General features: G+C 36.8%; 1 protein-coding gene across 1 annotated transcript; it reads right to left on the reverse strand.

The window, feature by feature from the left end:
• Positions 1–329: 329 nt before the first annotated feature.
• got1 (glutamic-oxaloacetic transaminase 1, soluble) lies at positions 330–13,113 on the reverse strand. The gene is made up of 9 exons (XM_081350544.1): positions 12,869–13,113; positions 9,766–9,947; positions 8,621–8,744; positions 8,272–8,384; positions 7,496–7,600; positions 4,567–4,717; positions 4,309–4,474; positions 1,777–1,919; positions 330–1,564 (listed from the first exon to the last, which is right to left on the reverse strand). The coding sequence occupies exons 1-9, from the start codon at positions 12,975–12,977 to the stop codon at positions 1,428–1,430; spliced, it is 1,230 nt and encodes a 409-aa protein (XP_081206670.1). The 5' UTR covers positions 12,978–13,113; the 3' UTR covers positions 330–1,427.
• Positions 13,114–13,930: the final 817 nt, after the last annotated feature.

Consider the following 13,930-nt stretch of genomic DNA (forward strand, 5'->3'; position numbering starts at 1 on the left):
TAAGACAACTTTTTTTTGCAGATTTGTGCTGTTGTGAGGGATTCTACTCGGGGGTTGAATAATTTTGAGACTACAGAAGTTTGGGGAAAACACTATTTCAATTCCTTTTGTTTAATTTGTTCATTGCAAACGGCTGAAAGTCTGTAAATTCTGCCAATAAACCTGATTTGCAATGGGAGTTGAATAATTTCGATTACAACTGTGTGTGTATATATGTATATATATATATATATATATATATATATATATATATATATATATATACTGTATATATATATATATATACATACAGTATATACTTGTGCTAATAAAACATGTAAGACAACATGTTTATTCATCAGCTTCATTTATTTCAATGCACTTCGATTAGTCGATTTGTGCTCGAAGAGCTTTTATACTCCTAGAGGTTTGATCTTACAAGACTAAGCTGGGTGGGAGTACTTGGACTAATGACACATTCATTCAATAAACAGCGCAGTCTTGCACAAATGAGCCTGAAACACAGCAGTGAAAGTGATAGATCAGAATCAGCAGATTAAAAAAACATAAGACAATAAAGTGCAAAAGAATGCCTGGGGTCTTCACAACCCAGAAGTTCAAGAAAAAACATCATCAAAGACGAAAAGTTTAAAAGAACATTAAACCCCCAAATCACTTTTCTGTATTAATTCACTCCCCGTCAGCTGTCAGAGACCCAATATGCCAGAATGCACTTATTCACACAGAACACAATACCAGGTTTGTCCCTCCATTCAGTTACAATACATTTAAAAGTGAATCACAAAAACCGTTGATTTAAAGGTAAAATGTTGCTTCGAACCATTTCAATTGAGGTAAGAGCATCAGGTGACAAACAAATCACACTGGAATTAACAGTGAATCTAATGCCCCCCGTCATTCAAGTTCTAGAGTCGTCTCTGTGTGCAAGTTTCTCAATGTATACAGACACATAAAACTTGAAACATGCACATTGTCCTTCAGTTGAGCACTCAATACAGTGAAAGGTTCAGAAATGGGATAATAAAAATCAACAAGTTAAGCTAGTTCTTAAGATCTTTCCCCTTCAACTTTATATAACTGATTCAGTGACACTAAGCTGTGTGAATTTAATGTGAAAGATCACAAAATCATTCAAGATGGAACTTCAGGTCAATGAAATCCAAAAACGTTTGGTTGACTGTAACTACCACAAAGTGATTATTCATACAAACAAGATTATTTGAAATATTCACTACAGAGAATATTTAGGAGAAGGAAATATATATCTTCTGGGGCCGATTCAACACCTTATAATTACAAGTTAAAACAGGATGTTGAAATGCTGATGAGTAAATTAGACCAGGAAAAGCAGTATGTGTGTGTGTCTGTGTGCGTCTATGTTCATGTGGACACACACACACAAACAGGAAGTGTGGTAAAGGTGCTTATTAGACTGTAGTGACGGCCTCATGAATGGACTCGGCCACATAGTCGATGTTCTTGGAGGTGAGGCCACACATGTTGATGCGACCGCTCGCCATTAGATAAATATGCTTCTCTTTTATCATGTACTCCACCTGCTTAGCTGTAAAACAGAACATTTTGAAATGGCTTAGTGATGTGAATTAGAAAAGCATACAATGAATTAGATAAAATATCAAGTGGCAAATGCAAACAAATTATGGCTTTTCAAAGTAAAAGTTCACTTGCTCTCAAAAAAATAACGGTGTAATCCCAATGGATGGAAATTTTGTATAAAATTCAAATACAGAAATCTTAGGTAAAGGAGGTGCTTACGATTGAGTCCTGTGAAGCTGAACATGCCGATCTGTTCAGTGATGTGCTCCCAGGTTCCTGGAGTTCCTAGTGCTTTTAGTTTTTCTTTCAGCTGAGCACGCATCAACAGGACCCTGTCTGCCATAGTCTTTACATTGTCCTTCCTGTTGGAAGATAAAAAAAATGCCAAAAGAATAATCACATCAAACACTGACCTTAAATTCATATCAATAAATTAATATAACTCCATAAGATTTGACACCTCTCACGGTTCAAACAAACAGGGCTGGGAACAAACTCTCTTCCGACATTTCTCTTTAAAAATTCTCGTTTTAGACTTGTAAATCGATGCGTACGGCTGTCTGCCGGAAGCAGTTATTTCAGTTGATAAAGTTTTAAATATGGATATTTTTCTTACACGAGCGAGAAAAAAAAAAAACATTATGAAATAAATGTTTTTCTCCAAAACACATTGGGAACAATTATTTGCCCCCTTTTATTAAATACTTTTTGCAACCTCCTTTTTCCAAGATAACAGCTCTGAGTCTGAAGAGAAGAAGCGCCAACATGGATCTGGGAATCTGAAGGATCTGAAGAGATTCTGTATGGAGGAATGGTCTCTGATCTCTTGTCAGGTGTTCTCCAAACTCATCAGGCATTATAGGAGAAGACTCAGAGCTGTTATCTTGGCAAAAGGAGGTTGCAAAAAGTATTTAATAAAAGGGGGCAAATAATTGTTCCCAAAGTGTTTTGGAGAAAAACATTTATTTCATAATGTGATTTTCCCCCCACTTTCAATTCTTTTACTTCAATGAAAGGTTAGATTTTTGCATTGAGTTTAAATAAAATATCAAAAATATTTTTTTTTACAGCCATCTTGGATCATATTTACCAAGGGGGCAAATTATTCTGACCAGCACTGTACATACAGCGGGGGAAATAAGTATTGAACACGTCATCATTTTTCTCAGTAAATATATTTCCAAAGGTGCTATTGACATGAAATTTTCACCAGATGTTGGTAACAACCCAAGTAAGCCATACATACAAAAAAACAAACAAAAATAAGTTCAGAAATTAAGTTATGTGTAATAATGTGAAATGACACAGGGAAAAAGTATTGAACACATGAAGAAAGGGAGGCGCAAAAAGGCATGGAAAGCCAATACAACTGCTGAAAACTTACAGTAATTAAAAAGCAATCCAGCCCCCTGTCAGTGGAAATTAATAACAGCTGGTTCAGTCCCAAATGATGGCCTACAAAAAGGTCTCATTGCCAAGGTGTCACACAAGACACATCTCATGATGGGTAAAAGCGAAGAGCAGTCTCAAGACCTTCGCAACCTAATTGTTGCAAAACATAATGATGGCATTGGTTATAGGCGCCATTCTAAGCTTCTGAATGGACCAGTGAGCACTTTTGGGGCCATAATACAGAAGTGGAAAGACAATAATTTCACCATACATTTGCCTCGACCAGTGCTCCTCGCAAGATTTCTGATAGAGGAGTGAAAAGAATAATCAGAAGAGTTGTCCAAGAGCCAACACCAAGCTGTATGGTGTTTTTAGGGTAATGTGCACTGCCATTTATCCTCCAAATATGGTGTGTATTATGGCATCCAAACAGTTACATTTTGCTCTCATGTGACCACACTATATTCTCCTAGTATTTCACTGGCTTTTCCAAATGTTGTGCAGCAAACTTTAAATGAGCTTCAACATGCTTTTTTTTCAGTAATGGAGTCTTGCGTGGTGAGCGTGCATACAGGCCATGGCGGTGGAGTGCATTACTTACTGTTTTCTTTGAGACAACAGTACCTGCTATCTGCACTTTTCACTCCTCTATCAGAAATCTTGCGAAATCACACAAGACTCCTCTATCCACTCCTTTTCACTCCTCTATCCTCTATCATCTGCACTTTTCACTCCTCTATCAGAAATCTTGCGAGGAGCACTGGTCGAGGCAAATTTATGGTGAAATTATTGTCTTTCCACTTCCGTATTATGGCCCCAAAAGTGCTCACTGGACCATTCAGAAGCTTAGAATGGCGCCTATAACCAATGCCATCATTATGTTTTGCAACAATTAGGTTGCGAAGGTCTTGAGACAGCTCTTCGCTTTTACCCATCATGAGATGTGTCTTGTGTGACACCTTGGCAATGAGACCTTTTTGTAGGCCATCATTTGGGACTGAACCAGCTGTTATTAATTTCCACTGACAGGGGGCTGGATTGCTTTTTAATTACTGTAAGTTTGCAGCAGTTGTCTTGGCTTTCCATGCCTTTTTGCGCCTCCCTTTCTTCATGTGTTCAATACTTTTTCCCTGTGTGATTTCACATTATTACACATAACTTAATTTCTGAACTTATTTTTGTTTGTTTCTTTGTATGTATGGCTTACTTGGGTTGTTACCAACATCTGGTGAAAATGTCATGTCAATAGCACCTTTGGAAATATATTTACTGAGAAAAATGATGACGTGTTTAATACTTATTTCCCCCGCTGTATATTCTTTAAAATAACAAAACTAGATTCATTTGAATTGCATTTACCATTCAGCAAAAAGCTCAGGGGTGTTGAGTGTGATGGCAACCAGACGAGCTCCCTGGGACGGAGGATTGGACCAGGTTATCCGAACGATCTTCTCCATTTGAGACAGAACACGATTCAAATTGTCTTGGTCTTTAGCTACAACAGTCAGGTTCCCCACTCTCTCATCTGTGGAGTCAGGTTATTCTTTAAAATCGAATGGTTCCAGCATTAAAATGCAATCTGTAGCGAGGAATGTACAACCTGTTGGAATCACTTACTGTACAGACCGAAGTTCTTTGAGAACGACTGGGCACAGAACAATTCAAAACCCTGTGACACAAAGTAGCGGATAGCCCAGGCATCTTTCTCTAAATTTCCTGAGGCAAAACCCTGATAGGCTGAATCAAAGAAGGCAAACAGATTCTTTCGCTGAAGAGAGAGGAGAGAGAAGAAAAAAGTTAGAAAACAAAGGGGAATTACAGCTCCAATGATGCAACTCTTCACATTCTTTGTCCTGTCTGACTCTACAATTTGTATATGATATTTTGGGTTTAGGTAATTATGCAATAGTTAACTCTGTATTCATCAAACTATCAAGAGTTTAAATTTGGACAACAGTAGGTTGTAATTGCAGGTTGTGCCTAAATGGCTTATTGCAATTAAGTTCCATTTCTGTATCATGTGCTTCAATGTTCTAAACCTGTTGCATAAACTTAGCCTCTATGTTAAGACTGTGTCTTAAAGGGATAGTTCACCCTAAATTAAAAGTAAGTCATAATTTACTCACCCTGGTATTGTTTTAATGTAGTATGCTCTATGGACCACAAAAGGGGAATAAAAAAAAAAAAGAAGAATTGCGCTTGTTCATATAATAGCAGTGAATAGCGACTAACGTCAAGCTTTTTAAAAAAAGATGTAAAAGTATCACAGAATGATCCCATGCAACGTTCCGCATATTCCAAGTGTTCTGGGGGTTTACGATATTACATTTTATGTATTATTTAATGAGTAGTAGTTGTAGTAATATTTGAGTTTAGCATCACCAGCTATTACACTGCAGAAACATATTACACATTTAACAACATAATATCATAAATACAATTGAATGAAAACCAACATTTTAATACAATTCAAACAAAAACAAGTACAATTCGATAAAAGATTCTTTTAATGTGCTTTTGCTAGAAGTTTTTCTGGATCCATAAATAAGTGTTAGTCTTTAAAAGTTTGTCCAGATAAAAAGCGCTGTCTCATAAAAGTATGTTTTATAGACAAGATTATTGGTACTATAGTATTGACATTTTCAATAAATGCCCATGCGTCAGTCTAGTATGAGCTATCTGACACCTTGTATATAAAACTTGGTCATGTCTAGATTTAAAAGGGTAGACACATCTTTTCCCAACCACAGAATTTTGACATGCAAAATTTTGCAACAATAATAATAATTTTTAATAGTTTTGACATGCTGCTTGCCATTTCACTAATATATATTGGTTGATTAAGGGATTTATGTCCAAGGGTGGGATTTGGCATTTACTGATTTTTTTGCAACCAAGTCTGCTTGCTTGTCCTGGAATCCAGCAGAAAACAATGTTGTACTTGAGTCTCCGTAACTGATTTGCTTTAATTTATCAATGATTATTGAATGGTTTGTCTTCAAAGACTCCAGAGTTTGTAGACAGGATTTTGAATCAGTAAACAATATGAAGTTCAGTTCTCTTGTATTTTCAATATGTTTCAAGGAAAGTAATAGAGCATGAGCTTCTGTTGTAAAACTGTAACTTTAGTGTATTATTTAATGAAAATCCTGACCTTGGCCGTTGGTCTTCAGTGAAACAAGACTCTATTAGCGCTGCAGTTTACTCCGACTCACCCAGAAAAAGCACACAAAGTTGTGAGAAATTAAGATTAATAAAATCCCAAAAAGTATCTGTGTACTTTCTTCACTGAGTCCAATATCACCGGACCGGTTTGTCTGATGACAGTTCAAAACGACAGTTGTCTGTCTTTTTTGATTTCTTGTTGCGACGAACACAACGGAAATATTCACCTCAGAGAAGAAGGTACATGGATTGCATTTCATGTCACGTTTTTGTTAATCTTGCTTTCTCACAAATTGTGTGTTTTTTTTCTGGGCAAACTGCGGCTCTAAGAGTCAGTCAAACCCGCATGACGCATAGCCTTTCACAGAAGACCAGCGGCCAAGGTCAGGATTTTTGTTAAATAATACATTATGTTTCATATCGTAAACCCCCAGAACACTCGGAATATGCCTTTTTTTTTTGTGGTCCATAAAATAAAGAAGAGCATAAGGCATTATGTGGCATTAACAACACCAGGGTGAGTAAATAATGATTTTCATTTTAGCGTGAAATATCCCTTTAAGAACTAGTTTGACCAACTGACAGTTAGATAAGAGGTAATCAGTCTCAAATTAGATCGTTCTACATTTTCATGTACTGACTTTTTTCTTAAAGAAAAAATGAGATGACTAACTTTTAAGGCCCCGTCCACACTTTTGCGTTTTCGTTTAGAAACGGAGAATTAAAACGAATACGATCTCCGTCCACACCAGCGTTTTAGCTGCGTATTAGAATTGATCTCCGTCCACATTAAAACGACTGAAAACGCGGATCACGTGACCATTCACCAACACTGGGCATGCGCGTGCCGGTGTAAACACAACTTCATTGATAAAATGATCCCACCATGCGCTGGTTCTTCCCGGGTTAACCCAAAACCGACGCTCCATGTACGGTCGATGCCGCCGCTGCACACGGGAATTGTCACAGATCGCTCGAATAATAGCTTGCCTCCGGCGCATGTAGGCAGTTATAGCATTGTAAAATGCAGAATTTACTTGCACAACAGCTGCTAGCAAAGATATACGCCATGACTGATGACACCCAATCATAGAGCCGAGCGTGAGCCTCTACTACGTCATCGTTTCTAAAGTCCTCCGCTTTGACCCGTCCACACTAAAACGCCCTCCGGAGATTCAAAACGAAAAACGGGTCGGCAGCGTTTCTAAACTTCTCCGTTTTGGGTCTCCGTTTTTGCCGTTTTAGTGTGGACGGGAGGTGCAAACGTAGCAAAAGGTCTCCGTTTTTAAACGAAAACGCAGTAGTGTGGACGGGGCCTAAGACTAGTATAAGCAGTTTATGCAACTGGCCAGATGATGTGGGGTTATTGTGATGGTCTCACCTTCATGACATCAGCGATCTGCTTCCACTGGTCCTGGGTCGGGTCTGTACCGGTGGGGTTGTGAGCGCAGGCATGCAGCACAAAGATGGAGTGATCAGGAGCGCTCTGGCAGGACAGACATGTTTTCAATTACACGCAAAAATTATATAGCAAATATTTATTTTCAAACAGATCACTGTTTTCCTTGTAAAGAAATCATAATACACTACAGTTTGGGCTCAGTACGATTTTTTGTAATGTTTTTGAACATATATTCTTTATCAAGGCTGCATTTATTTGATCAAATATACAGTAAAAACAGTATTTCAGTATGTTTTCTATTTTAAAATGTAATTTATTCCTGTGATGGCAGGATGGCAGTCTTCAGTGTCACATGATCCTCCAGAAAGCATTCTGCTCTAGCAAGTTGCTAAATATTTTAATAAAGGAGTCTTTGATGAATAAAAAGTTCCAAATACCACATTCATTTCAAACTGAACTTTGTAACAATGTAAAAGTCTTTACTGTCACTTTTGATCAATTTAATGTATCCTTGCTGAATAAAAATGTACATTTCTTTCAAAATATATTTATAGAAAATCGCACTGGCTTGATATGAGCCCAGCAGAAAATAAAAATCTGTCACGCTTAAGTTTAATGACAGTGGTAAATGACAAAAGGCACTTCTTTCTGCACATATTCCAAGGTTTTTAGATATCTTATCAATAACTGATAAATAAGTAACTATAAAGTGCTTGTTTTGTGGAAGAAAATGGAATTTCAAAATCACTTCTCACCTCCAGGTCACCCAGAAAACCTGTCAGATCAAGTCCACGCTTCCCTGCATCCCAATATTTGTATGGACGGATGTCCTCAAATCCAGCGTTAGAGAAAACGGCATTGTGGTTCTCTAGAACGGAAGACCACAAACTGAGCTGAACATGGAAGCTGGTTAAACATTTTTGGCATTTGAGACGACAACATATAAACACAAAGTTAACCATTGAACTCAAGGCCAGCATGAAATTAGTTATGCTCTTTTGAGGTGAAACTTTTACATATATTTTGTACAATCTCGTAGCCAATTTATTATCAGAATGACATTCATCACAGTATTTTCCATGTGTGATTAGGTCTCGTGCTCACCCCATGTGGGTGCAGACACATAAATGGGAGTTTTTGTGTTGTCAGTTCCATTGTACCAGCGGCGAAGAAACTCCGCTCCGATCTTTAGAGCGCCAGTACCACCCAAACATTGCACAGCTCCTACCTGCAATACAAAAACAACATTAGAATGATGCGAGTGCAAACAAGAAGAGAAATGCATTACTTTTTGTCAAACTTGAATTGTGGGTGAATAAATGAAGAGTTCAGATGCAAAAGCCTCTAAGTGCCATCTGAAATTTTCTTCTAAAATTATCATTTTTATCAAGCTTGTATATTTAAGTTCAGTAATTTCACTTAAATGACAATTAATAGGTCATTTTCATTGCCATTTAAGTGAAATTACTGAACTTAAATATACAAGCTTGATAAAAATGATCATTCTAGAAGAAAATTTCAGATGGCACTTAGAGGCTTTTGCATCTGAACTCTTCAAATATTTCTTTTTTTTCTCCACATACAGTAGTGGCCAAAAAAAGAGATGTCCTCAGGGAATTGGTTTGGGGATTTGTTTTTGATGACCCTACAAGTTCGAATAAACCATCAAAATACGAGGAAGAACAAAAAACCTAAACTTGGTTAAGGGATTTATCTGACAAAATTATATGGCAAAAAAAGGGGTAACTTACAGCTACATATTTTATTTTTATTTTTGTTATTAATATTTTGTTGGTTCTCTCACTTGTTTTGCATGTGTTCATAAAGAGTGAAGATGTCTTTGTGAAAATTTGAAGATGAAGATGTTCTTAGGCCGGATAACACTTTTGGCCACTTCTGTTCCAAAGTTTGGGGTCAGTACGATTTTCTTTTATACTTTAATTCAGCAAGGATGCATTAAATTAATCACAAAATTTACATAAAGGTAATTTATAACGTATTTCGACTACATTCTGTTCTTTCGAACAGAAAAAAACGAAAAGAACGTATCATGGTTTCCACAAAAATATTAAGCAGCACAGCTGTTTTCAACATTGATAATAATAATAAATGTTTCTTGAGCAGCAAATCAGCATATCAGAGTGATTTCTAGAGGATCATGTGACACTAAAGACTGGAGGAAACATGGCTGCTGACACACAGTTATTAATACAGGTGGTCAAAACAGGATTTTTAGCATCTCATCTGACCCGGTTGTCCTTGATGGCAGGACTGTCTTCACCCAGAGCGATCTTAGACGCACTGGAACGAAACTCTGGCAGGCCTAAAATGGGCAGGTACTCGTGGTTCAAACTATGGTCATCAGCGATCATCTTCTCCACTTTTCTCACCACGGGGAGAACCCAGGGCTGACATTCATCTGTCCTGTAGGCTAAAGAAGAAGCAGAGGACGATTACAACCAGACCACTTCCAAACACAGAGGCAAACTTGTGATTTGTACACAACCGTTCAAAAGGAGCTCAGCAAGTTTTCATTTTTTGAAAGAAATTAATACTTCTATCCAGCAGTGATGCATTAAATTGATCAAAAGTGACAGTAAAGAGATTTTTGAACTTTTAGGTTCATTAAAGAATCTTGAAAACAAAAATATTTTAACATTGATATTGATATTGAAATAGAATGGGTATTTCAAATTGTAATATTATTTCACAATATTACTGTTTTTACTTCTTTTATTTTTTTTAAATGCAACCTTAAATAAAACCTAAATGCAAAAAAAAAAAAAAAAAAAAAGAAGTTGTAAAAATCTTACTAAGCCAAATTATTGAATGATAGTGTATATTACAGCACCCTAAGTTTCACTGAATTGCTTTCTAATCAATATTTGTCATGCGTAATTGTTCCTTTTTATCAGGGGTGCCTGATCAGGATTTATCTGTGAACTTTTACCCAAGAGCAAAATGAGCTTATTCAACATAAACGTGTGCTGCTCATGTCCTGATGCAATTCTTGATTTACAAATCCTACACAAATATAGAACAAAACTTAACCAAATAAATTATGTTCTGTACATAAACTGGGGAAGTTTTAGAATTAAAGACTGGGAAGCAGAGCATTAATTTCACTTAAGTGGCATATCTGAATGTATCACACATTAGATCAATTTGTGCCACATATCAAGGTTTAGTAGCAGTCTTAAAAAAAAAAAAAGAGAAATACTGATTTTTTTTTTGTCACCGTCTGCATAAGTATGAAAAGAATAGTCACACACTGTAAATCAGTGTTCTGGGTTGCTCAAGAGGGATAATCATTTCAGTCTGAGGAAGGACTAGGACAGGAGAAGCTGTTCAAAAACAGTCCACACAATCATGACTCAGGGATTTTTAGAGAGGTGACTTTTCATCCTTTGCTCGTCTTTAATCTGTCCCAGAACCTCAGGAGTCGTGGTGTCGGCAGGGCGTCAGGAAAAGCAGAAGATAAAGATAATCCTCCCAGAATCCTCCGAGGTCAAGCTCTCTAACCGGGATCAGGAATAACTACACAGCAGATGACACATGACGACTGCTTCTATACAATAATACTGTTGACATAACACAATCTATTCACCCCCCGCTAACATGGCATTGGTTGTTTTCATTGGAGATCAGTCACATAGTCAGCGACCAATGGAAACGACCAATGCCGGAAGAGTAACTTTATCCCTTAATATATTTAGAAACCATAGATGCCTCTGGACCTGCATTCAATGATTTGGGTTTAATGTTAGATCACTGTAGCCTACATGTCATGATATGCCTTTAGTTTAATGTGTCAAGTCAAAACTTTTAATGAAATTTTTCCATATTTTTTCCATAAATTTAATTTTACATTTATACTAGTCTACAAAAACTATTTCAAGAATGAAAGCTTTAACATCAAGATTGTGAGAAACACAAATTAAGTGTGTCCAAAGGTTTGACATGGGGCATTTAAAAAATATGTACATAATTAGCAAATATAATTCCATATCAGATCTGTGTGCATAACGTGCCTACTGTATAACATGATATTCTTGTAGTTAAACATAATACAGGGTGGGCCATTTATATGGATACACCGTAATAACATGGGAATGGTTGGTGATATTAAAGTCCTGTTTGTGGCACATTAGTATATGTCATGGTCACCATCCATCTTGAGGAGTTTGCCCCCTCACATATACTAATGTGCCACAAACAGGACTTTAATATCACCAACCATTCCCATGTTATTACGGTGTATCCATATAAATGGCCCACCCTGTAGTTTAAAGGGAATAGTTCACCCAAAAATTTAAATACTGTTATTAATAAGGCTACTCTCTCTAAAACAGTAAGACTTTCGTTCATCTTCGAAACCACAAATAAAGATATTTTTGTTGAAATCTGAGAGATTTCTGTCCCTCCATTGACAGATATGCAACTACAACTTTGACGGTTCAAAACATTCATAAAGACATAGTAAAACTAATCCAAATGAATTGAGCGGTTTAGTCCAAATTTTCTGAAGAGACTTGGTCGCTTTATGATGAACAGATTTAATTCGGGCTTTTATTCACATATAAACATTGTTTAGTGAACATAAACAGAAGCTCAACCGAACCTTCTTGACGCGCGAGAACAAACCTCTTGCTCAAGTTCAAACCTTCTGCGTAACAAACAGGAATGAACCTCATTGGTTCTTGCGGAAGCTCAAAAGTGATGCATAATACACAAGGATGAACCTCATTGGTTCTTGCGGAATCTCAAAAGTGACGCATAATACACAAGGATGAACCTCATTGGTTCTCGCACGTCAAGCGAACATGCTTGAGCTTCCTTTGCTACAACTGATGTGTGAGTTGATAAATGTTTATGTGAATAAAAGCCTAAATTCAATATGTTCATCATATAAAGCGATTGTGTCTCTTGAGAAACTTTTGGACTAAACCGCTCAATTCATTTGGACTGAAACAAGTCTTACGGGTTTGAAACGACATGAGGGTGAGTAATAAATGACAGAACTTTCATTTTTGGGTGAACTATCCCTTTAATATCATATCATCGCGTATGGAAAATCTCATGTTACTGATGCCTCCAGAAAACAGCTGATCTGTGATCACGTGCTATGTCTATCAACATAATTATTAAAAAATAAAAATAAAACATTATTTCATCTTAATTCAGAACGAGACAGATCTACATTAACTGATGCAGAAAGATGTGTTCAGGTCTTATTATGTATTAGGCCTATTGCTGTCACAGAGAGAGAATAATGGGCGGAGAATGCAAAAATATACATTCATGTAAACTCTGATATGTAAGTGTGTGTTTATTAAAAAGCGCATCTCTCACCTCCGACTCCCAGATTCACCTTGTTGGGGTGCTGATCTTCACGGAAATCTGCTGACAGTTTAAACACTGCGACAGGAGCAGCCTGCGGGACTTCACCAAATATCGACATGATATTGTGTTAATATTTCTGTAAATTACGAGCGAGAGTGTGGAGAGTTATACGCAAGTACCGCCGGATTGAAGTGCGGTGTGATGGAGAATGACTGACTTTAACCTTCAGATTTGGGATTTGGGCAATGGAGGCCAGGCGTGTCTAAACTAACCAATAGAAATCAGAAGCTCATGTTTGACTCGAAGATTACCCAATCAACTTCTAGTACAGGAAGGTCAAGCCTTTACGTCATCAAAGAACGCGCTCGATGACACTGCGGGGACCAATGAGAACTCAAACATGCAAGAGTGACGTGTCTTCTGACCAATAGTAGAGCAGAGAGGGCGGAACACGTTAGATTCAATAGGCATCGCTCTTTTCATTCACACCCACACAGTTAGCCTATCGGAGTTCCATTCACAGTTATCTGCAACATATTTTAAATTGTGTAATTTATGACTTTTATCTGATTTTATATATACATTTTATACATAACTTCCTGCTTAGTTCAATGATGATATCTCTAGCTTAGTACTCTGTAGTAGTCTTCCACCTTAGAGATCAATCAAAAACACTATTGAATTTGTCATTGCCATCAAATTACAACATTATCATTTTATATTAAAGTGATAGTTCAGCCAAAAATGAAAATTATGTCATTATCCTTGCCACTATGGCCTTATAGTACTATTTGGAGCAAATTAGCTGTTTCCCCTGGGTCTTAAAGGCAGTTTCTCAGAGCATGCATTCAGATACACGTAGACATTATTAAAAAAAATTGGTAAAGTTTTAGCATTTTTAGTTTACATTTCGAGCATTTTTTTTTATTTATGTGTAGCCTACTGAAGCATTCTTTGCATTCCATTCATTCTCTTGTGTTACTCAGCACATTTGAGCTTCAGCAATAGGTAATATTGATAATACCTCCCCCAATATTATTGATAATAATATTGATTATTATTGATAATAAT

Source organism: Scardinius erythrophthalmus, assembly GCF_964197995.2.
Source record: "Scardinius erythrophthalmus genome assembly, chromosome: 21".
In the NCBI taxonomy this organism is placed as follows: domain Eukaryota; kingdom Metazoa; phylum Chordata; class Actinopteri; order Cypriniformes; family Leuciscidae; genus Scardinius; species Scardinius erythrophthalmus.